The sequence below is a fragment of the Hyla sarda genome, chromosome 1 (genome assembly GCF_029499605.1).
Source record: "Hyla sarda isolate aHylSar1 chromosome 1, aHylSar1.hap1, whole genome shotgun sequence".
Classification (NCBI taxonomy): domain Eukaryota; kingdom Metazoa; phylum Chordata; class Amphibia; order Anura; family Hylidae; genus Hyla; species Hyla sarda.
The window spans coordinates 213,885,947-213,910,449 of record NC_079189.1 but is presented as its reverse complement, the minus strand read 5'-3'; the positions used below and the strand labels follow the sequence as shown (position 1 = coordinate 213,910,449).

The following is a 24,503-nucleotide window of genomic DNA, read 5'->3' as shown; positions in this document are numbered from 1 at the left end:
AAATGTTTGAAAATTGCTGCTCTACTTTGAAGCCCTCTAATTTTTTCAAAAAGTAAAAATATGTCCATTTTATGATGCCAACATAAAATGGATATATTGTATTTGTGAATAAAAATTTAATGTATTTGGAATATCCATTTTCCTTACAAGTAGAGAGCTTCAAGTTAGAAAAATGCAAAATTTTCATGAAATTTGGGGATTTTTCACCAAGAAAGGATGCAAGTAACGCCGAAAATTTACCACCAAAATAAAGTAGAATATGTCCCGAAAAAAAACTATCTCAGAATCAGAATATTCGGTAAAAGCGTTTTAGAGTTATTAACGCTTAAAGATACGGTAGTCAGAATTGCGAAAAAGGGCTCAGTCCTTAAGATGAAAACGGCCTCAGTCCTTAAGGGGTTAAGCAAGATAAATACACTTGGAACCAAGTGTCCCTGGTGCAGGGCTTGAATACATTTTGGAATCTAGGAGCCAGTAAAAAAATTAAAGGGGTACTCCAGTGGAAAATAAATGTTTTCAAATCAACTGGTACCAGTTAGATTTGTAAATGGCAGCCTAACAAATCACACCCAGACCCAATAAATTATGTAAACAATAAAATAATCTTTATTGGATATTGTGTCAAAAACAGTTAAAAGGAGCAGCAACAGACAGACTACACCTGGCTACAAATGAGACAGGATAATATAGCAATTGGTCACATCAGGGCATACAAAGAAACATAAGTACAATGGGGAAACATAGGAAAAATCAAGAAAAGCTTGCCAGGTCTGCTGGAACTGGAGGGATAACAACTGCACAACTAGTGAGACCCCAGAAAACCGTTACACTAAACAATAAGTGTGCCCATAAGGAACTGGAATCCTCATAATCCCTACTCTTATAAAACGTAACCTTTATTCATTCATTTATAAATTAACCAAGGGAGGAATATTAAAACCACAATTAATTCCACTGGATGTAATCCACTATCCTTTCCAATATTGTACACAACTGTTCTATTCAGAACTAGTTAGGAAAAGGATGTTCAGTACTAAACTAGTGCTGATTAAGGGTACATTCCCACACGGCGTATTTGCTGCGTATTTGCTGCTGCGTATTTTATTTTCTCTGTTGAAGTCAATGGGTAGGAAAATACGCAGCACCAAATACGCAGCAAATACGCAGCAAAATACGCCGTGTGGGAACGTACCCTAAAGGCTTTTTATGCTGACATTGGAGGCAGTTGCACCTGCAGTGTGCACTGCCTCTCACTTAACTTCTTATATGCCAGTGGATATTAGTTCAATTAAAACCGTGTATCTGTTAAAATCCTACATGTTTCGCCACTAAGTGTGGCTTTCTCAAGGATGGCAGCTAGCAGACTGAATGCTACGTGTCAGCTCACGTGATCATTATGTATGACTGCATAAAGCTCTGTGACAAATGCAGGAATGACATGAGAAATACTCTAACAGCCTTGTCATGCGCAATGTACATCTCAATGTAGGATGATTTCAAAGTCCAGCGACATGCGCAATTCACCTGATAAGGAATGAAGGAAATGACCTGCTATCCGCTCGTTTGTGGATTGGCCGGTGGCGCGCGATCACGGACGTGGTCCGGGAGTGGAGCCTGGTCAGGCCCCAGGTAACCCCTCTGGAATAGCCGATTGGAGCAGGACGGCCATCACGTATGTAAAGGTGTTGTGTTTACAGGTATACAGGATCCCTATTGGCGTGACAGGTATCGCATGCGACACGCATGAGCCGATTGGTCATGATGTCAGACTCAGAGGGCTTAAAATCCGGAGCTGACACATCTAGCATTCATTCTGCTAGCTGCCATCCTTGAGAAAGCCACACTTAGTGGCAAAACATAGCAGATACACAGTTTTAATTGCACTAATATCCACTGGCATATAAGAAGTTAAGTGAGAGGCAGTGCACACGGCTGGTGCAACTGCCTCCAATGTCGGCATAAAAATCCTTTAATCAGCACTAGTTTAGTACTGAACATCCTTTTCCTAACTAGTTCTGAATAGAACAGTTGTGTACAATATTGGAAAGGATAGTGGATTACATCCAGTGGAATTAGTTGTGGTTTTAATATTCCTCCCTTGGTTAATTTATAAATGAATAAATAAAAGTTATGAGGATTCCAGTGCCTTATGGGCACACTTGTTGTTTAGTGTAATGGTTCCCTCCCCTCCTCTTGGGGCATTATTTCGTTGTTGGTATACCCAGAAAACCGTTAACTCACATCCGGAGTCACCGTGTGCAAGAAAACAGGAAAGATCCATCCATAAATCCAGCAGATCAAGGAACAACCACTAAGTATATGATATACCCTTTTTTATGTGACCTGCACTTGGTGGACTGAATCCACACGTGTCCGCTTTTGCTCCTGTATGTCTAAATAAAGCCAAGAAATTTTTGACGTTACCCCGTGTGAGTGCCTCCTATATCTCTGCACATTTATTTTCTGTATAGACTTTGTCTTGGAGGATTGAGTACCCGACACGGGATGAACGTTTGGGGTTTGCAGTTTGATACACCAGCACCTTACCTGCCAGTATACTGTATGGAACTGTTTTATTTGGGTCAAGCCGTGCCAGCTTTTCCCATTTCTCTGCCTTTGTCCTAAGCATATGCTCACATGACAGACCCTGTTACCTTAGAGTAGGATCACACGTAATGCATCTGCAGCGTATTTTACGCTGCGGAGCCGACGGTGACCCGACCCATAGTGTGCCTCCAGCTGTTGTCATCCAATATGCTGCAGATCCATTACATGTGACCCTACCCTTAAGGAGGATGATTTTGGTCTGCGCTCCATTGTTCAGCAGCAGAAGTTTTCAGTGTGACATAACTGTCGGATCAAATGAGCAGCCTCGGCCCGAATATGGAGCATCATCGCAGAGGCTGCTGGTTGGCTGCAATGGTCAACTGACATCTGCTGCTCCTGTTTCACCGTAGCGCCAACCACAAACAGAATGAGGCATCAGTGCAGGAACAGAGGTGAAGATAAGTAAAAACAGTCTGTTGTTTTGATGGTCAATCATTAGAGGGGTACTCCGGCGCTTAGACATCTTATCCCCTATCCAAAGGATAGGGGATAAGATGCCTGATCGCGGGGGGTCCCGCCGCTGGGGACCCCAGTGATCTTGCACGCCGCACCCCGTTAAAATCAGTCCGCGGAGCGTGTTCGCTCCGGGTCTAATTACTGTCAATCACGGGGACGAAGCATAGTGACGTCACGCTCAGCCCCCTCAATGCAAGCCTATGGGAGGGGGTGTGACAGCTGTCACATCCCTCCCATAGGCTTGCATTGAAGGGGCGTAGCGTGATGTCACACAGGGGCGGAGCCGGGACGTCACAACGCTCTGTCCCCGTGATCGACAGAAAGACTTGAAAGACTCTTGGCTGGCTACAAAAAGCGTTTACAAGCTGTGATAGGGGGCAGTACAGGAATTAACTCTGCAGGGTGCTCAAACTTTAGCAGACGCCTTTTTTGTGTTTTCTGTTAGTTTGAAAGTGTAAATGATGGAAATAAAATCTAACTTTTGTTGACATATTATAAGAATGTCTAATCTGTAATTTGATGCCTTTTGGAGATTTTTCCTTCTTTCCTTGGCACAATAATACAAATTTTTACCTGGGGTGCCCAAACTTTTGATCCCCACTGTATTTGCAGTGGATACCGAATTATGATGTGTATTATTTAAAAAAAAAAAATTCAAAGCATCATTTTGCGTAACTTTACACCAACAATGAGGACACACAGAAATGTGTCATTTGATCGACTACTTTCAGGTACCGCATGGAGTTTTCTAAGTTTGACCAAAGCTTATCATCCGCAGTGCGCAAGTATGATACATTTTGAACAACAGCGCAAAATATAAACCAGTAGAAACAGAGTCAAAAAAGTTCACTGCATACCAACAAAGATAAATGTCCCCCATAGAGTGTGTGGCCCTAAATTCATTGATTGGTACTAGGGATCGACCGATACTGTTTTTTTAGGGCTGATACCGATAATCGGTGGAGATTAGGGCCGATAACCGATAACTTATACCGATATTCCAGTATAAGTTATCGGCTATTTATCCCCCCGCGACACCGCTGCAGATCATTGATTTAAAGCGGGTGCTTTAAATCAATGAACTGCAGCAGCTTTTGCGGTGCCATAGACCGCCACCCGCTTATATCCCCTTGCCTGTCCGGGGGTCCTGAGTCCTATCACCGCCACCCCACACTGCCCCCCCCCCCACGTCGTACCGCTCCCCCCACCGCCGCACTGCTCCGCGCCCCCTACCGCCCCACCACACCGCGTCGCACCCCCCCACCGCACCGCCCCGACCCCATTGCCTCCCCCATCCCCGGTTTTATAATTACCTGTTCCCGGGGCCCGGGGTCCGCTCTACATCTGGCTCCGGTGGCGTCCTCCTGAGCTGTCACTGTGCACACTGACGGTGACGTCACGTCGCGTCACATCACTCGTCAATGCGCACAGTGTAACGCAGGACGCAGCACGAGCCAGAAGTAGCATGGACCCCGGGCCCGGGAACAGGTAATTATAAAACCGGGGATGGGGGAGGCAATGGGGCCGGGGCGGTGCGGTGGGGGGTGCGACACGGTGCGGCGGGTCGGGGAGGGGCAGTGCGGGGGGCGGGGCATTATTGGCAAGGTAATTGCCGATACCAATAATTCCCAAAATCGTGATTATCGGCCAATAATATCGGCCAAACCGATAATCGGTTGATCCCTAATTGGTACTCATCAAATGCTGAGTTACTATAGACAACATGCATTTAATATAATGCAAATATTGTTCATTTTCCTGATTTAGACTCTATCTGAAAACACTTATTTTTGTTGTTGTTTAATAAAGATTTATAAAATTGGGATTTCCCCCCAAAAAAAAAACTACCACAGTTATATAACTGTTTACCTTAGAATTCTATACATAAATATGCAACATGTAACAATATAAGCATTATGCCTAAGAAATAAGAAAAAAAATATTGTGATACAAAGAATAATAAGGTCTTTGGGGGAGATTTATCAAAACCTGTCCAGAGGAAAAGTTGCCCAGTTGCCCATAGCAACCAATCCCCTTGTTTCTTTCATTTTTAGCAAGGCCTCTGAAAAATGAAAGAAGCAATCTGATTGGTTGCTATGGGCAACTTTTCCCTTGCACAGGTTTTGATAAATCTCCCCCTTTGTGTGCTAAAAATCATTAGAATCCATAATAATTACACATACGTTTTGCTCAATCTTCTATACAATAACTCACGGGCTATATGCTCATTTGACTTCATTGATGCCCTGCTAGGGGTTGTATATATATATATATATATATATATATATATATATATATTTGTGTGTGTGTGTGCGTGTACATTTACTCAGTTACTCAGATTAAGCATTACAGTTTATCATCCAAATCTCTATAAGTCATTAATATGAATGGCTGGATACAGCAACAAGATTCTGGTTTTCTTTTAGCAGGACAGAAAATTGAATTACAAGAGGAAAGGAAGTTAATAGATGTCACAGTAAGGATGGGTTAAGTACATCTATATGTTGCACTGTTTTACGTATAGAAGGAACATTAGATGAATTGATACTGAAGTCACCAGGAGCTGATGGAGGTGTAGTATATAACAGACACTGTGGCATCAAGGTTTCCATATTTCAGTATAAAATTTGTGTTTCATGTGTACTTCTAGCAGATAAATTGGAGGGACTAAATAAAAAGGTGTGTGATTCTTAGGCTAAACTAGGGCTGCAACTAACAATTATTGTTAGCAAACAACTGTATAAAGAAAAGAGTAGCTGGCACCTCGATCAGGCTATCCAACCATTATCTATACATTAAACGGCATTCACAGGTGAACGGGTGGAGAGGACCACTAGCAAATATAACAAATATCATAGTTTGAAGAAAAGGTTAGACAGTGGCACTCGTGACAACTCTTTATTCTTGGGGTCCCACAGTGGTGAGTGTCGCTGCCTTACCTTTTCTTCAAGCTGTGATAACAATTATTTTTATCGATTAGTTGTTAATTAATCAATTAGTTGTTTCAACTCTATATAACTGTCTCTGAGTGTGTGCTCGCAGTGAAGCAACATGGATGACGTCATGAAGCTCCGCCTGGCACCAGAACATAGGTGAACCAGACCACGGCTCGGAGACAGGTATGTAGGGCTGAAATAATCGACAACTAATTGATAAAAATAATCGATTTGCAGCCCTAGAGTAAACATTCTAAAAAAACACTTTTCCCCATTAGCAAGAATCTCGGTTGAGTGCCCACACTTTTTTTTTTCCAGGGCTTAACCCCTGCTGTTCCATCAGCACACTATCTTTCTCCAGTTCTTTCCATGGCTGTTACTCTCATCTTCCACACAGGTTCACAGTTCAAGAAGTCTTTCTCACCCACAGTGCCCTTTAGTTGTTCCAGGGCGATGGCAGAGCCATTTATTGATATCACAGGGAGAGATAGATGGTCAACTTAATATTGCCAAGTTAAATGGACACGATCCAGTGCATTGTAAGGGATGGGGGTTAACTCTCCTCTTATAATCCAGTGTATTAACTAAAATGACTCTTTGAAATAGAGACAAAAGTCTGTTTGCTTATTTCCAGTCTGTATACAGCATTGCTCCTGACAGCCAGTTCTCTATTCTTCACCTAGCAACTGTAACTCTTTTCAGTAAAATTTTCTGCCACTCCTGATTGGATACTTCCCAGAAGACGCCCAGCGACCTAAGTGATACTTTTTTTCACAGAACAAGGGCTCATTGACTTCTCCACTTTTGCAAAACACATAAATACGTAAAGAGGCGGCACAAGACATTCTATAATAGTCCATCTTACTAATACAATATTATGAATATTATTAACAATAATATTATTATTATAGAAATGTATTTAGAATGTTAATATTTTTAGAAGGTAAACCTAATAAATATATTCACCCTATAAAGAATAATTTTTTATCTGTTATGCATAGTAAATAGGGTAACTGTTAGAGTGCCATCAGTAGCGTACATACAAGAGTGGAGTCACCAGAGGTAGATAAAAACTGCCCCCCTCCCCTATTATGGTATCTAATCTGTCACCCAAGACAAAAAGGCCTGGAGTTTTTTTCCCTTGCTTTCCATGACCATTGGTCAATATAAGTACAGATTAAACAAAGGGTTGCCACATGCTATTTCTACAGTGTATATATAAGCCATAGATGGAGATACTTAACAAGTGTAATGGATGTTGATGTTCTCACCTGATGCCCAATAAGTACTTTTTGGTTTCTCAGTGTATTTTCTGGCTTCTCTGTTCCAAAGATTCGGTTTGCACTTAACCCCTTAAGGACTCAGTGTTTTTCTGTTTTTGCATTTTAATTTTTTCCTCATCACCTTCTAAAAATCATAACGCTTTAAATTTTGGACATAAAATTCCATTTGATGGCTTATTTTTTGCGCCACCAATTCTACTTTGCAGGGACATTAGTCATTTTACCAAAAAATCCACGGTGAAACGGAAAAAAAAATCATCGTGCGACAAAATTGAAGAAAAAATGCCATTTTGTAACTTTTGGGGGCTTCCGTTTCTACGCAGTGCATTTTTCGGTAAAAATTACACCTTATCTTTATTTTGTAGGTCCATACGGTTAAAATGATACCCTACTTATATAGGTTTGATTTTGTCGTACTTCTGAAAAAAATCATAACTACATGCAGGACAATTTATACGTTTAATATTCTCATCTTCTGACCACTATAACTTTTTTTATTTTTCCGCGTACAGGGCGGTATGAGGACTCATTTCTTGCACCGTGTTCTGAAGTTTTTATCGGTACAATTTTTGCATTGATCGGACTTTTTGATTGCTTTTTATTCATTTTTTTATGATACAAAAAGTGACCAAAAAGACGCTATTTTGGACTTTGGATTTTTTTGGTGCGTACGCCATTGACCGTGTGATTTAATTAACGATATATTTTTATAGTTCGGACATTTACGCGGGCGGCGATACCACATATGTTTATCTTTATTTACAGGTTTTTTTTTATGGGAAAAGCGGGGTCATTCAAACTTTTATTAGGGAAAGGGTTAAATAACCTTTATTAACTTTTTTTTTTTTGCAGTGTTATAGCTCCCATAGGGGGCCATAACACTGCACACACTGATCTTTTACCCTGATCCCTGCAAAGCCATAGCTTTGCATGGATCAACGTTCTAGGGGCTCGATTGCTCAAGCCTGTAGCTCAGGCTTGGAGCAATCAAACGCTGATCGGACGCGACAGAGAGAGGTGAGTGGACCTCCGCTAGCATTCTAGCTGATCGGGACCTGCTGCAAAAAGGAGAAGCAGTAGATTTATAAGCTTTATGTGGTTTCTTTTATCTAGACATTTTCAATGAAACTACCAACACCTAATGCATACAGCCATGATAAGAGCTGCAATAAGGAACCCACAAAAATGCTGTAACCCAACATGACTCCGATATTTTCTGTTGGGTTCTGTATGAATCTGTATTGATCCAGCATATATAAACTGAGTGTACATTAGGGTGAAGTTATAAAAGCATCTTGCCAAAAGCTGCCAGATTTTAAACCACATGCAGTATGCTGCTCATGTAAAGTTCTGCAGAATATGTTGGCGCGGTATTAAAAAATATTATTATTATGAATATTATGTGGCTTCACCCTTATGTACCCAACTCTGTTTCCTCAAACATACAGGCCCCGATCTACTGAGAGTGGAGTGTAGTTTTCTTTGTGGGTTTTAATTCTCTACAATTTTTTTTGCCACGGTATTTACTAGGGATGTAAGAAAAAATCGATTCTCGCGATAATCGCGATTTTTCATTTGCCGATACAGAATCGATTCAAAATATTTTTGAATCGATTCTTTTAGGGATGTGGAATTTTTAATAAAACGCACTTTTCTTACCTGCCAACGAGCCCGCGGAGCTCCGGTACAGGTGTTCGGTCCCCGGGCTGTATTCTTCTTACTTCCTGTTAGTCCGGCACGTCACATGGAGCTTCAGCCAATCACCAGCCGCAGCGATGTCCCGCCTCCGCTGGTGATAGGCTGAAGCTCCATGTGACGCGCCGGACTAACAGGAAGTAAGAAGAATACAGCCCGGGGACCGAACACCTGTACCGGAGTGTACCGGAGCTCCGCGGGCTCGTTGGCAGGTAAGAGAAAGTGTGTTTTATTTTATTTTGCAGCACCGGAGTACTAGATCGCCGCTGTCAAAGCTGACAGCGGCGTCTATTGGGATCTATGAATGCTCCCAGGTGGGCGATATATCGCGATGTATCGTCACCTAGACGGTATCGCGATATATCGAATCGCCACACTGGTATCGCGATTCGAATCGAATCGCCAAATTCTTGGCGATTCACACCCCTAGTATTTACTAAGGTTTCCCTACATTTTGCACTTTTCCTACATTTTGCTTTTGTACACATGTTCTGAACTGTAGTTTTCCTCAGCTCAAATCCAACGCATTTTCTGTGGAAACCTTAGTAATAATGTTTTTGTGAAAATGTTGGGATCACGCCCCTTTTCTGTGACCACACTCCCTTTTCCCGGCAGACGCCCCCCTTTTTCGGGTTTGCTCAGTAAAATGGAGAGTTGGTCGGGTTCTTCATTTCTGGCGCAGACAGAATTTCTTGCACAATGAACATGTTGGGTTTACAATTGTAAATCAGCGCCACAGTATGCTATCGATACATGTTGTACCCTGGACTGAAATCACAAAGCAACTTTTTATCCTCCTCCTTACCTGTTCTGCTGTTTTGTGCTCACTTCTGCCCTCTGCATGTCTCAGAAAGATGCCTTCCAAGACCTTAGGGGCGGGGTGCTAGCCAGGTGATTGCATGCAGGTGAAACCATGCTCACATACGATATTCAATAGCTGCACAATGTTGCCGTAACATGACACACAAAGGGCAGAAGTGTCTGGAGAATACTCACACTCCGTCATATATGGGCCCCTTTTTTCCAGTTTAGGAGTAAGAGGAAGTGCACTTGCTTATATAATTACTCCTTTATTACTAATTGGGCACCGCAACCCAGTTACCAACATCGGACAGCAGTATAAAAAAGTCACACCAAACACATACCACAATTGAAAATAAAGTTTACATTTTACATTGTACCTATCCTATCCAAACCTGATCTTTATTATAAAATATTAGGGCCGCTTCTGTAGCAATACCTGATACACACTAATGTAATCACTTGTGGTGGCCCAGTATGGGAGGTGTTACCCCGTACTCTTGCTGCCCTGTCGGGCAGCCTCCCTACAATGTCCCCTGGGCCCCCTTGCATCTGTCCCTCCATGTAAATATGTTTCTAATGTATTATACCATGTAATATGTTCAGAAAGCATTGTCACTTTAAGACTGTTTACCATGTGACTTGTCATGTGATTGTTACCCAGGAGGTATCAGTGACCAGGTGATCCCAGGGGTGACCTATGGGCTCCCTGCTAGTCTCCCCCATATAAGCCCTGGGAGGAGCTAGCTCGCTCTTTCCTTACAAGTCTTTGCTGAGGTCAAGTCGAGTCCTAGAGAGTGTCCAGAGTCATAGGAGGCCTCAAGTCCAGCCTGCAGCCACAAGCAGCTACAAGTAAACCACAGTCTCAGTATTGTCAGTCATTAGTCAAGTCAGTCACAGTCATCATTTGTCAAGTCAACGTGGCCTGCATTAAATTGACCATATCTACTACAAGTCCCAGAAAGCCCTTACTTCATGTCCTATTCAAACAAAAGGCCGTCAATAAAAAAAAGCCTGGAGAACCTCATTGTATCACAGGGGGGTACAGCTTTCTCACCTTCCTTTGCGACCCACAACAGCGCAATGATGGGGGCGAGTGGCTCAGAATTTTGCATCCCCCTTTGACAGGCTCTTACTATGGTTACTGTTATATATTTACATTGGTCAATACCTGTGTCTCCTAAAACTGGGCATCTGGCAATGAAAGGATTGCCAGGACAGGAGGCAGGAAGGGCCCTATTATATCAGCCCAGTCTGTCTCTAAGCAAGCGCAAATCTCGGCAAGCAGTGTATGTTAAAGGGGTACTCCAGCGCAAAACATCTTATCCCCTATCAAAAGGATAGGGGATAAGGCGTGACGGCTACCTACTAGCCGTCACGCTCCCTCCCATAGACATTAATGGAGGGGGCGTGGCGCGACGAACATGGGAGCTCCACGCTTCCGTGTTCCCGATGCCGCTGCTGCCGGCCCGGAGATTGCGGGGGTCCCCAACAGTGGGACTCCCGCGATCTAACATCTTATCCCCTATCCTTTTGATAGGGGATAAGATGTTTTGCACCGGAGTACCCCTTTAACAGCCTGTTCGCTCTTTACTTGTGTATGGCTGTTGGAGGCCAAGGAGGTTTACTTCTCCAATCTGAATTTCAATACATTCGTCACAGGTTTTCTACTGAAGTCGAGCCCTGTTTGAATACAGCCCATGTAAATGCCGATAACATGCTTTTGTTTATTGGCAGGGAACTGGCCAGTGGCATAGTCATATTCGCACAACGCCTATCTGCTTGCTTTACTCTAGAGATGGGTGTGTTCCTGTCATGTGCTATAAAGATCTGCTGCTGCCTGACTTATGAGAACCTGAACCCGCTGTCACATTATTAGCTGTTGTGGGTCCTGTTTAATCCATCACATCAAGCATACTGCACGAAGAGGAGTAAGATTAGGGGAGTCTGGGAGTGTATAGGTCAAGTGTCTGCTAGATATAGCAATATTACTTTTTGGTTTCAGTTCTTGGGTATCAGTTTTGACTGGTCTGTCAAAAAAATATTATTCCTTCTAAACCTGTGCAAGAAGTCAGTAAACTGCTGCTTCAGCTTGAACACTACTGTTACTTTAGAGAACACTATTTATGGTATCAGAGTTTTTATAGGGAAAGAGGAAAAAAACTTTGGGAGAAGTTCCAGCTCTGTTAGGCTAGAATCACACATGCATTTATTTTTAATACCAGTTTTCGTGCAGTTTTTAACCAGAAGTATAAATCTATGTAGGACATGCACATGTATGAGGTGGTCAGGAAAGGTAACTGTTGGCTGAATGGAGGTTCAACAAACACCTATTCAAATGGAGGAATGTATCATTGGCTTTTCAGTTTTTTGGTGGTAAAAAGTAGCAAATTTTTTATGCAATGCAACCTATGGCTATGCTCACATGATGTTTCTTAGCTTTTTTTCAGCCTTTCTTCTCTTTACTCAGTTTTTTTTCCTGCTATTTACAGCTCAAAACTTGGTATGTGGTGGTCTGGGAGAATGTGACAAGTGGCTTTAGTTTCAGGAGGAGCAGAATTCTAAGGTTCCTTAACTATTATGCGTTGTTTGCAGACGACGCTTTTAGCAGATGCATTTTACTCGGGTGCTTTCTTGTGCTTGTATATGTCTACTGCAGATGTAGGCAGATGTAATTGACTCTCTGAGGCACTAGCTGGTGTTCTAATTTCTTGAGCTAACTGAACAAGGATTCTCACAGGGTGTTGACTGGGGCTAAAAAACGTGTAGAACTTCACTTCACATACTTCTTATAGACGATCGGAGACAGGGAACTTCTGCATACAGACTTGTAAATTTCAGGTTTGACCACAGTGCTCTCTGCTGCCACCTCTGTCTGTATCAGGAACTGTCCAGAGCAGGAGAGATTTGCTATAGGGATTTGCTCCTGCTGTGGACAGTTCTTGAACGAACAGAGGTGACATAAGAGAACACTGTTGTCAGACTGGAAAGAACGACACAACTTCTTCTGGAGAATAAAGCAGCTGATAAATACTGAAAGGTTAACCCCTTAACGATGCAGGACGTATATTTACGTCCTGCGCCGGCTACCGAAATATGAAGCGGGGTCGCAGCGCGACCCCGCATCACATCGTGTCGGTCCCGGCGCTCATCAACGGCCGGGACCCGCGGCTAATACCACACATCGCCGATCGCGGCAATGTGCGGTATTAACCCTTTAGAAGCAGCGGTCAAAGCTGACCGCTGCTTCTAAAGCGAAAGTGAAAGTATCCCAGCTAGTCAGTCGGGCTGTTCGGGACCGACGCGGCGTCCCGAACAGCTTACAGGACACCGGGAGGGCCCTTACCTGCCTCCTCGGTGTCCGATCGACGAATGACTGCTCCGTGCCTGAGATCCAGGCAGGAGCAGTCAAGTGCCGATAACACTGATCGCAGGCGTGTTAATACACGCCAGTGATCAGCATAGGAGATCAAAAAATAAATAAAACTGTGTAAATAAAAATAAAAACATATGTGGTATCGCCGCGTGCGTTAATGTCCTATAAAAATATATCATTAATTAAACTGCACGGTCAATGGCGTACGTGCGAAAAAATTCCAAAATCCAAAAAAACTTATTTTGGTCACTTTTTATACCATTAAAAATGAATAAAAAGTGATCAAAAAGTCCGATCAAAACAAAAATCATAACGTTAAAAACTTCAGATCACGGCGCAAAAAATTAGCCCTCATACCGCCCTGTACGTGGAAAAATAAAAAAGTTATAGGGGTCAGAAGAGGACATTTTTAAACGTATAAATTTTCCTGCATGTAGTTATGATTTTTTCCAGAAGAATGACAAAATCAAACCTATATAAGTAGGGTATCATTTTAATCGTATGGACCTACAGAATAAAGATCAGGTGTCATTTTTACTGAAATATTTACTGCGTAGAAACGGAAGCCCCCAAAAGTTACAAAATGGCGTTTTTTCTTCGATTTTGTCGCAAATGATTTTTTTTTCCGTTTCGCCGTGAATTTTTGGGTAAAATGACTAATGTCACTGGAAAGTAGAATTGGTGATGCAAAAAATAAGCCATAATATGCATTTTTAGGTGGAAAATTGAAAGGGTTATGATTTTTAAAAGGTAAGGAGGAAAAAACGAAAGTGCAAAAACGGAAAAACCCTAAGTCTTTAAGGGGTTAAGGGAAACTTCGGTATATATGAAAGTATCTCTTATCCACATAATCCTGTGGATAGGGGATAAGTGTCACGGGGTGTCCGGTGGCTGTATCTCTTGCTCTCCCATAGAGATACATGGAGGGGGTGAGTCGGCCACCGCTTTGTGCTGTGGTCGACAGTAATCAGTGCACAGAGCATTTGTGCTCCGTTGCAAGGGAGATCGCGGGGGTCCCAGCAGTTGGACCAGCCGCAATCAGACACTTATCTCCTATATACAGGATCCTGTGGATAGGGGATATATACTTATGTACCAGAGTTCCCCTTTAAGATTTTCAAAGTTGTTTACAAATCTGTATCTTTCTGGCAAAAGTGGATTTGAAATGTATGCATATGCAATGTAGAAAATACAGTTATACAGGCTGTTCGCACAAACACATTTTACTGTCCAACAAGTCTTATAATACTTTGGTAAGTTCAGCGTAGCAGCTGGTACATTTGCACTAGGCATCACATGTAAACAGTCAGGTGTTTATTGCATTACAATAGAGAGGCCTGGGAGGATGTGTACACATAACAGTGTCTGGCAGTCAGATCGGAGACGTTAGAGTGCTTGCTTGTAAAAAATGATTCCATTCATCTATCACCTTGCCTCAAGCAGAATTGTACGTGATGTATGCAATGTATATAGTCAGTGCCATAGTAGATGTTAGTGCATTGATCGATTTAGAATCCTGATCCATGTTCACTCTGCGGATGATTATTTTGCCTTGTCCTGCCAGTTATATTTGCCTCCTTTCTCTGTAAAGAAGTTGATCAGACTCACTATGTCTGTGTATATTTATTTGGATAACACCATTATATATCTGACTCACACCACTACAGTAACCACCAGGCAATATGTGCTTACTGCATTCTGAGATGGAAATCTCTTAGGGCCATTTACAATGCCGAATTTCTGAGCTGAAAAAATTACTCAGAAATTCTGATGCAGCAGCCTCCAATTGTTTTCAATGGGATTCTGCTGCACAGTGCACACTGCACAATTTTAGGATTCCAGGTTCTTCCGCTTGAATGAACATGTTCATTATTTTGACTAAATTCTGTGTGGGCTGCATCGCCATCAATGAGGACAGCACCGATTGACTTTGGTGGTGCCTGCTGCACACAGAATCTCTGTCCGGAATATCGTCAGGCTGAAATTCCATAATCTGAATGGGACCTTACTGCTACTCACTGCTGAGGGTATGCTTCAATTGTATCCAGTCTTCCTTAGCCCCTGTAGCAGATATCTCTCTCCTGACTTGATGGTTTGCTACAATATATCATCCTGGATTCCAGGTTAGTCAGAGGACTGTATACTTCCACAACTCCCAGTGAGGGCCAGTTTGGAGACCACTGCAATAGAAGCAAACACCTTGTTGTATCAGGTCCTGTGTCTGCTCCCTTTTTATGACGCATGCTCATAAAAGCACATGCCATAGCGGGATGGTCCCGTGATGTTCGGCATTAACTCCTTAGATGTCACAATCAAAGCTGCAGTGTCTAAAATGTAAAAATAATGATCCCAGCTGCTCAGTCAGGCTGATTGGGACACCACATTGAAATCATGTGGTCCCGATCAGCTGAGAAGATGGCGGGGGCCCCTTCCCTGCCTCCTCGTCATTCGATTGCTGCAGGAAGCCATGGCAGGTTGGAGCAATTGAGTGCCGAGAACACTGATCAATGCTGTGCAATGGCATAGCATTGACCAGTGTATGCAATCAAAGGATTGTATGTAACAGTCCCCTATGAGGACTAAAAAATAGTATAAGGATAGGGTCACACGGAATGGATCCACAGCTTATTTTACGCTACAGATCTGCTAATGATAGACCCTACAGTGTTCTTCCAACTGCGGCTGCTCATAGCAGCAATCCCCCGGTACGAGCAGAAACACTGGGGGAGATTTTTACACTGGTTTTTCCTGTCTTAATTTGTCACACAGAAAGTCGCAGTCTAAATATGTGTGACTTTTCTGCGACTTTTGCTTTAGAGGATTTTAAGAATATGATGCATTCTAGTCTATTTTAGACAGAAAAATGCATTGGTGCTGAATTTATCAAAAGCGACTTTTCAGTGACAAGTCGCATCGGCTGAAAGTACGCCAAAATGTCAGACACGTTTGGTGCAGGTTTAAATAATGTCTAAACCATAATTCCCGGAGTACGTGCACAGAATTTATCAAGAGCCGTACGCCTTTTGATAAATTAGGCGCACAATAGACCAGCCTAACCCCCACTGATAAATCTCCCCCACTGTGTTTTGCGAGTCAATGAGCGCATGTGCAGTGTACTTGCACACATCCCGGTTGCTCTCGGCCTAGCTCAGAGAGCAGGCGGAGAGGCTGCGATGTCTGCGAGTACACTCTGCATGCGTGCGGCGACTCGAAGATCGCTGAATGTCTGCTCGTAGGGGCGGATTGCCACTACGAGCAGGCAGGCATAGCTGGAGGCACACTGTAGGGCGGAACCACAATGTTAAATATGCTGCATATTTGTTCTCTGTGACCCTACCCTAAAAAGGTTTTAAAACATTTTTAATAAATGTGAATTAACCCCTTCCCTAATAATAGTTTGGCCCCCCTTTTTTTTTTTAAATAAAATTATGTAAACAAAAATAAACATAAACATATGTGGTATCATCATGTGCATAAACATCTGAACTATTAAATATTACGTTAATTGAACCGCACGGGTAATAGCATATGCATAAAAAAATACCAAAATACCAGAATTACGTATTTTTTGTTGCTTCATATTCCATAAAAAATTTATAAAAGGTGATCAAAACAAACAAAAATGGTACCTGATCGCCTACACACATCCCCATTTACGGAAAAGTAAAAAAGTTATAGGGGTCAGAAGAATAATTTTTTTAAAGAGTACCTGTCACCAAACTAAACTTTTAACCTGTTAAGGATGTGTACCTGTACGCCCTTGCGTCCTAGTCCTTAACCCCTTAACGACGCAGGACGTAACTGTACGTCCTGGTGTGGTGGTACTTAACGCACCAGGACGTACATTTACGCCCTATACATGACTGCGAGCATCAGAGCGATGCTCGCATCATGCAGCCAAGTATCTGCTGGTAATGGCGGATGTCCTCCATTAACCCCTCAGATGCCGTTATCAATACAGATCCGATCAACCAGAACGGAGGTCCCCTCACCTGCCTCCGCTGCCTTCCACGGGTCTTCTGCTCTGGTCTGAGATTGAGCAGACCAGAGCAGAAGATGACCAATAATACTGAGCAGTGCTATGTCCTATACATAGCACTGAACAGTATTAGCAATCAAATGATTGCTATAAATACTCCCCTATGGGGACTATTAACCCCTTAAGGACCGGGGTTTTTTCCATTTTTGCATTTTCGTTATTTGCTCCTTGCCTTTAAAAAATCATAACTCTTTCAATTTTGCACCTAAAAATCTTACTTTGTAATGACGTCAGTCATTTTGCCCAAAAATGTACGGTGAAACGGAAAAAAAATCATTGTGCGACAAAATTGAAAAAAAACGCTGTTTTGTAACTTTTGGGGGCTTCCGTTTCTACGTAGTACATTTTTCGGTAAAAATGACACCTTATCTTTATTTTGTAGGTCCATACGATTAAAATGATACCCTACTTATATAGGTTTGATTTTGTCGGACTTCTGGAAAAAATCATAACTACATGCAGGAAAATTAATACGTTTAAAATTGTCATCTTCTGACCCCTATAACTTTTTAATTTTTCCGTGTATGAGGCGGTATGAGGGCTCATTTTTTGCGCCGTGATCTGAAGTTTTTAACGGTACCATTTTTGCATTGATAGGACTTATATAAAAAGTGACCAAAAACGCACTATTTTGGACTTTGGAATTTTTTTGCGCGCACGCCATTGACTGAGCGGTTAATTAATGATATATTTTTATAATTCGGACATTTCCGCACGCGGTGATACCATATATGTTTATTTTTATTTACACTGTGTTTTTTTTTTTTATTGGAAAAGGGGGGTGATTCAAACTTTTAATAGGGGAGGGGTTAAATGATCTTTATTCACTTTTTTTTCACTTTTTATTTTGCAGTGTTATAGCTCCCATAGGGACCTATAACACTGCACACACTGATCATCATTGATCACTGGTTTCTTATAAGAAACCAGTGATCAACGATTCTGCCGCATGACTGCTCATGCCTGGATCTCAGGCACTGAGCAGTCATTCGGCGATCAGACAGCGAGGAGGCAGGTAGGGGCCCTCCCGCTGTCCTGTAAGCTGTTCGGGATGCCGCGATTAGCCGTGGCTATCCCGAACAGCCCGACTGAGCTAGCCGGCAACTTTCACTTTCGCTTTTAGCCGTGCGGCTCAGCTCTGAGCGCGCGGCTAAAGGGTTAATAGCGCGCAGCGCCGCGATCAGCGCTGCACGCTATTAGAGGCGGGTCCCGGCTTCACTGACGCCGGGCCCGCCGTGATATGACGCGGGGTTACTGTGTAACCCCACGTTATATCAGGAGAGCAGGACCAAGGACGTACCGGTACGTCCTTGGTCCTTAAGGGGTTAAAGTGTAAAAATAAAAGTAAAAAAAATTTGAAAAATCCCCTCCCCCAATAAAAATGTAAATTGTCAGTTTTTCCCCATTTTACCCCCAAAAAGTGTAAAAAAAATTTTTTATAAACATATTTGGTATTGCCGCGTGCGTAAATATCCGAACTATTAAAATATGACATTATTATCCCGTACGGTGAACGGCGTGAACGTAAAAAAATTAACTCCAAAATTGCTTTTTTATGACATTTTATTCCAAATAAAATATATATATATATGCAAATGTTGTATCACTAAAAAGTACAGGTCACTGTGTTAAAAATGAGCCCTCATACTGCCGCTTATACGGAAAAATGAAAAAGTTATAGGTCAGCAAAATAGAGGGATTTTAAACGCACTAATTTGGTTAAAAAGTTTGTGATTTTTTTTTAAGCAGTATAATAATTGAAAAGTATGTAATCATGGGTATCATTTTAATAGAATTAACCCACAGGATAAAGAAAACAGGTCTATTTTACCGTAAAGTGTACAGCATGAAAACAAAACCTTCCAAATTTTGCTAAATTGCGGTTTTCTTATCCATTTCCCCACACAAATAGTATTTTTGGGGTTGCACCATACATTTTATGGTAAAATGAGTGATTTCATTACAAAGGACAACCGGTCGCGCAAAAAACAAGTCCTCATACTAGTCTGTGGATGAAAATATAAAAGAGTTATTGTCACGATTCGGCTGGCTGGAGGTGGATCCTCTGTGCCAGAGAGGGATTGGCGTGGACCGTGTTGGTGGACCGGTTCTAAGTTGCTTCTGGTATTCACCAGAGCCCGCCGCAAAGCGGGATGGTCTTGCAGCGGCAGTAGCAACCAGGTCGTATCCACCAGCAACGGCTCAACCTCTCTGACTGCTGAAGATAGGCGCGGTACAAGGGAGTAGACAAGAGCAAGGTCGGACGTAGCAGAAGGTCTGGGCAGGCAGCAAGGATCGTAGTCAGGGGCAACGGCAGGAGGTCTGGAACACAGGCTAGGAACACACAAGGGAACGCTTTCACTGGCACAAGGGCAACAAGATCCGGCGAGGGAGTGCAGGGGAAGTGAGCTTTAAGTAGGGAGTGCACAGGTGATAACACTGATTAGGCCTGCTGCGCCAATCAGTGGCGCAGTGGCCCTTTAAATTGCAGAGACCCGGCGTGCCCTAAGGAGCGGGGCCGCGCGCACCGGGACAAGACAGACGGGGAACGGGTCAGGTACGGGAGCCGGGACGCGCATCGCGAGCGGGCGCCTCCCGCGTCGCGAATCGCATCCCGGCTGGGAGTGATATTGCAGCGCACCCGGTCAGCAGGTCTGACCGGGGCGCTGCGAATGAGAGGATGCTGCGAGCGCTCCGGGGAGGAGCGGGGACCCGGAGCGCTCGGCGTAACAGTTATGATGTGCTAAAAGAGGATTGCGTGAAAATTAAAAAACATGAAAGTCGCTCACCTGGTAAAGTTGTGTACCCACATACACAACAATGGTGAGCATATAATATAAAAGTGTCCGCAGCCCTCCGGTCAATAATGGTAATGGGGAGAAAGAAGCTTCAGGAGAGACGCCGGCTCAACGTGGCGCAGGACACAGGCAACAGGTAGATAAAAGCCAAGGTATTTTATTTCCCAGAATGCAACGCGTTTCACTGCCTCAGCAGCTTCATCAGGCATAGGTAAAAACAGTACAATGGTGCCTTCTATCCTAGCACTAATTAGTCACAGCAGGGACGGGTTAATCACCGCGGACCAATGAGTGCTGGAGAAAATGCATTTACAAATGTAGACCATATATATACATGGTTACTAAACATTTTTTCGAATGTATTCAAACCACGAGACTTATAAGCTAACAAAAAAGAATATACAAAAGAATAATAGATGTATAAATATGTGTATACAATGTAAGCATATTTGGAAGATTATATAAAAAAAAAATTTTTTATACATAAAAAATTATATTAAAAAATTCAACACAAAAATCTGTAACAAACAAAGGGGAGGAGGGAAAGGATCAAGAAAGGGGGACGGGGGGAAAGAATGGGAGAGAAGGGAATGCGGCCAGAGAGAATGGTAGGATATATTAATGAGCATTCTCTATGGTCTCATTCAGAACATGCGGTGTCAAAGTTGAAAGTGTAAAAATCCAGTAAGATTCTCTATTGATTAAATATTGGAACCGATTGGGTTTGTCGACTGGAATGGATTCAAGAATTATTAAACGTAGAGATGAAATATCATTATTGTGAACCATAGTAAAATGCTGCGATAAACTGTGTAATGTGGATTGGTTCTTAATATTCGAACGGTGTTTAGACATACGGCACCGCATGGTCTGAATGTACCATGTCCAACATATTGAAGCTTACAACTGCAAGAAAGAAGATATATTGCATACTGGGTGTTACAATTCAAAACTTGATTACCGTATATACTCGAGTATAAGCCGACCCGAATATAAGCCGAGGCCCCTAATTTCACCCCAAAATCCCAGGAAAAGTTATTGACTCGAGTATAAGCCTAGGGTGGGAAATATATCATCCCCCCTGTCATCATCCAGACCCCCGTCATTAACACCCTCATCATCATCACCTTGTCATCATCCCCCCTTCATCATCACCGCCTGTCATCATCCCCCCTTCATCATCACCGCCTGTCATCATCCTCTTGTCATCATCCCACACCCCCCTTAATCACCCCCTTGTTATCATCCCACACCCCCCCTTCATCATCCCCTTGCCATCATCCCACACCCCCTCTTCATCATCCCCTCCCCCCTTCATCATCCCCTTGTCATAATCCCACCCCCATCATCACCACATGTCATCAGCCCCCCACCTTCATCATCACCGCTTGTCAATGTCTGATACAGTGGTCTTCAACCTGCGGACCTCCAGATGTTTCAAAACTACAACTCCCAGCAAGCCCGGGCAGCCATCGGCTGTCCGGGCTTGCTGGGAGTTGTAGTTTTGAAACCTCTGGAGGTCCGCAGGTTGAAGACTACTGCGGCCTTCCAGCCCCCCCCCCCTCTCTCACCCCCTTTAGTTTTGTACTCACCTCCGCTCGGCGCTGGTCCGGTGCTGCAGGACTGTCCGGTGGGGAGGTCGTCCGGTGGGATAGTGGTTCCGGGCTGCCATCTTCACCAGGGGGCCTCTTCTCCGTGCTTCGGGCCCGGAATAGAGGCGTTGCCTTGACGACGACGCAGAGGGACATGGCAATGAACGTCCCTCTGCGTCGTCGTCAAGGCAACGTGACTATTCCGGGGCCGGGCCCGAAGCACGGAGAAGAGGCCCCCCGGTGAAGATGGCAGCCCGGAACCACTATCCCACCGGACGACCTCCCCACCGGACAGTCCTGCAGCACCGGACCAGCGCACCGTAACGTCCCACCGAGCGGAGGTGAGTACAGAACTAAAGGGGGTGAGAGGGGGGGAGGGGGGGGCTGGATGATGTCGAAGGCCGCAGTGGTCTTCAACCTGCGGACCTCCAGAGGTTTCAAAGCTACAATTTCCAGCAAGCCCCGACAGCCGATGGCTGCCCGGGCTTGCTGGGAGTTGTAGTTTTGAAACATCTGGAGGTCCGCAGGTAGAAGACCACTGAGGGCGGAGAGTTCACTCGAGTATAAGCCGAGGGGGATGTTTTCAGCACGAAAAATCGTGCTGAAAAACTCGGCTTATACTCGAGTATATACGGTAATATTGAATGATTTTTTTGTATATGTAGAAGAAAACTTATTCGTAAAGGGATCCATTATACTACAATATAAACACCTATTTTTTCCACAGGGGGTGCATCCTGGATATTAAATAATTGGGGAGGAGTTATCATTAGATATATTTTTTTAATCTATTAGGGGCAATCATGTTTTGGAGATGTTTTGATCTCCTGTACGTAATGCCAGGTTTTGTGGGGACTACATCCTTGAGAATGGGGTCGTTTAAAATAATATGCCAATTACGCTTGAAAATATTATGTATCTGTGTGGCTGCTCGATTGTAATGAGTTATAAAATGATATTTAAAAGGATTATTAATTTTTGCTGAATCAACTTCTTTATTTTCATTTTGTTCTTTATCTCTTTTAACTAGATCACTTTGTTTTTTATTTTTAACACGATGGTATGCTTGTGTTAACAAGGGGGCTGGATAACCCTTCGATAAAAATCGTTTTTTCAGTATTGTTGCTTGTGTGGAAAAATCTGTATTTGTGGTGCAATTTTTACGGACCCTCAAATATTGTCCGAAAGGGACCCCCTTGAGCCAACACGGGTAGTGGGCGCTATTGTAGTTTAAAAAACTATTCACGTCTACCGACTTGAAATGTGTTTTAGTACAGATATGACCAGCTTGATTTGTGATTTCTAAATCTAAAAAACTAATATTATTCGGGGCACAATTCAAAGTAAATTGTAACCCCCATATGTTGGAATTTAAAGTGGTAACAAACTCGTGGGCTTGTTCTTCAGTGCCCGTCCATAGAAAAAAGAGATCTTCTATATATCTCCGAAAATAAAATATATAAGGTGAATAGATCAGGGACTGTGCTATGTGGAGGGCTTCGAAATTATGATTTTTAGAAGGCAAGGAGGAGTCCTTAAGGCCCAAATGGGCTGAGTCCTTAAGGGGTTAAGGACCGAGGACGTACCTGTACGCCCCAGTCCCGTTACCTTTGTTTAAAGCGTGCTCACGAGCTGAGCACACTTCAAACCAGGTAGGTCCCAACTAGGATTTTCTCCTACTCTAGACAGTTCCTAAAATGGACAGAGATGTCAGCAGAGAGCACTGTGCTAGTGATGACAGCAGAGAGCTCTGTGTTCCAAAAAGAAAATAATTTCCTCTGTAGTATTCAGCAGCTAATAAGTACTGGAAGGATAAAGATTTTTTTTTAATAGAAGTAATTTACAAATCTGTTTAACTTTCTGGCACCAGTTGACTTTAAAAAAAAAAGTTTTCCACCGGAGTACCCCTTTAATGCCTGGCACCGCCGATCAGGTTGCTGCCCGGCATTAACCCTTTAGATGCCATGATGAAAGTTGATTGTGGTGTCAAAACCAAAAGTACAAGTATTCCGGCAGCTGAGCAGAGCTGATCGGGACCAACCACAATGTCCCTATCAGCTGAGAGGACGGCGGGAGGACCCTTACCTGCCGCCTCGCCGTCCGTTCGGTCTTCTGCAGCACCCAGCCAGCCATGCAGGCTAGAGCATCAGAGCACCGATAACAATGATCAATATGGCATAGCATTGATCAGTATATGCAATCAAAAGATTGCATGGTATAGAATACTTAAGTGTCCAAAGTTTTAAAATATAAGGTTAGCTAAACCGCATGGTCAATGCCATACACATAAAAAAATACCTAGGTCCAAAAATGTGCGGAATGTGCAGAAAAAAGGAGTGATTTTCCTACAGAAACCAATCACAGCTCAGCCAACGAGCTGTGGTAAAGTGAAAGCTGAGCTGTGATTGGTTCTTGTGGGAAATTCACTCTAGTTTTCGCTCACAGTTTGATAAGTCTGGGCCAATGTGTCATTTTTAACGAAAGCTACACTGCGTAGAAAAGGAAGCCGACAAATTTACAAAATGGCAAGGGGGGTGTTCAATTTTGCCCCCCCCAAATAATATTTTTTTGGTTTCGCTGTAGATTTTGTGGTGAAATTATTGATGTCATTATAAAGTACAATTGGTAGCGCAAAAAAAACAAGTCTTTATATGGGTCTGTAGATGGAAAAATAAAAAAGTTATGGCTCTTAGAATATGAGGAGAAAAAAACGGAAGTGAAAAATCGAAAATGCATTCGTCCTTAAAAGACTATTTCCATTCACTGACAGTCGTCATGTAAAACATGGTCGGTGAGGAAATGTACAATATAACGTTTATAGCCGAACAGACCTGACACGTGACATCAGGTGAGCCCGGTCCGGTCTTCATTACACCGGGTAACATAACACCGCGGTCTCAGGAATGCGCTGTGACCTCTC

At 43.1% G+C, this 24,503-nt stretch overlaps 1 protein-coding gene across 3 annotated transcripts in view; it reads right to left on the bottom strand.

Annotated features, from left to right (window-relative positions):
- The window catches only part of LOC130363096 (probable E3 ubiquitin-protein ligase HERC6), a 155,279-nt gene that overhangs the window by 129,532 nt on the left and 1,244 nt on the right, over window positions 1–24,503 (bottom strand). Inside the window, exon 1 of one of the 3 annotated variants that reach the window (XM_056568477.1) lies at window positions 24,415–24,500. The exons of 1 other annotated variant lie outside the window; for it this stretch is intronic. In XM_056568477.1, the coding sequence (XP_056424452.1) occupies window positions 24,415–24,428 (14 nt within the window). In that variant the 5' untranslated portion in view covers window positions 24,429–24,500. Of the gene's footprint in view, window positions 1–24,414; window positions 24,501–24,503 lie in introns of those variants that run through there. One more of the 3 variants, XM_056568469.1, reaches the window with a different exon arrangement.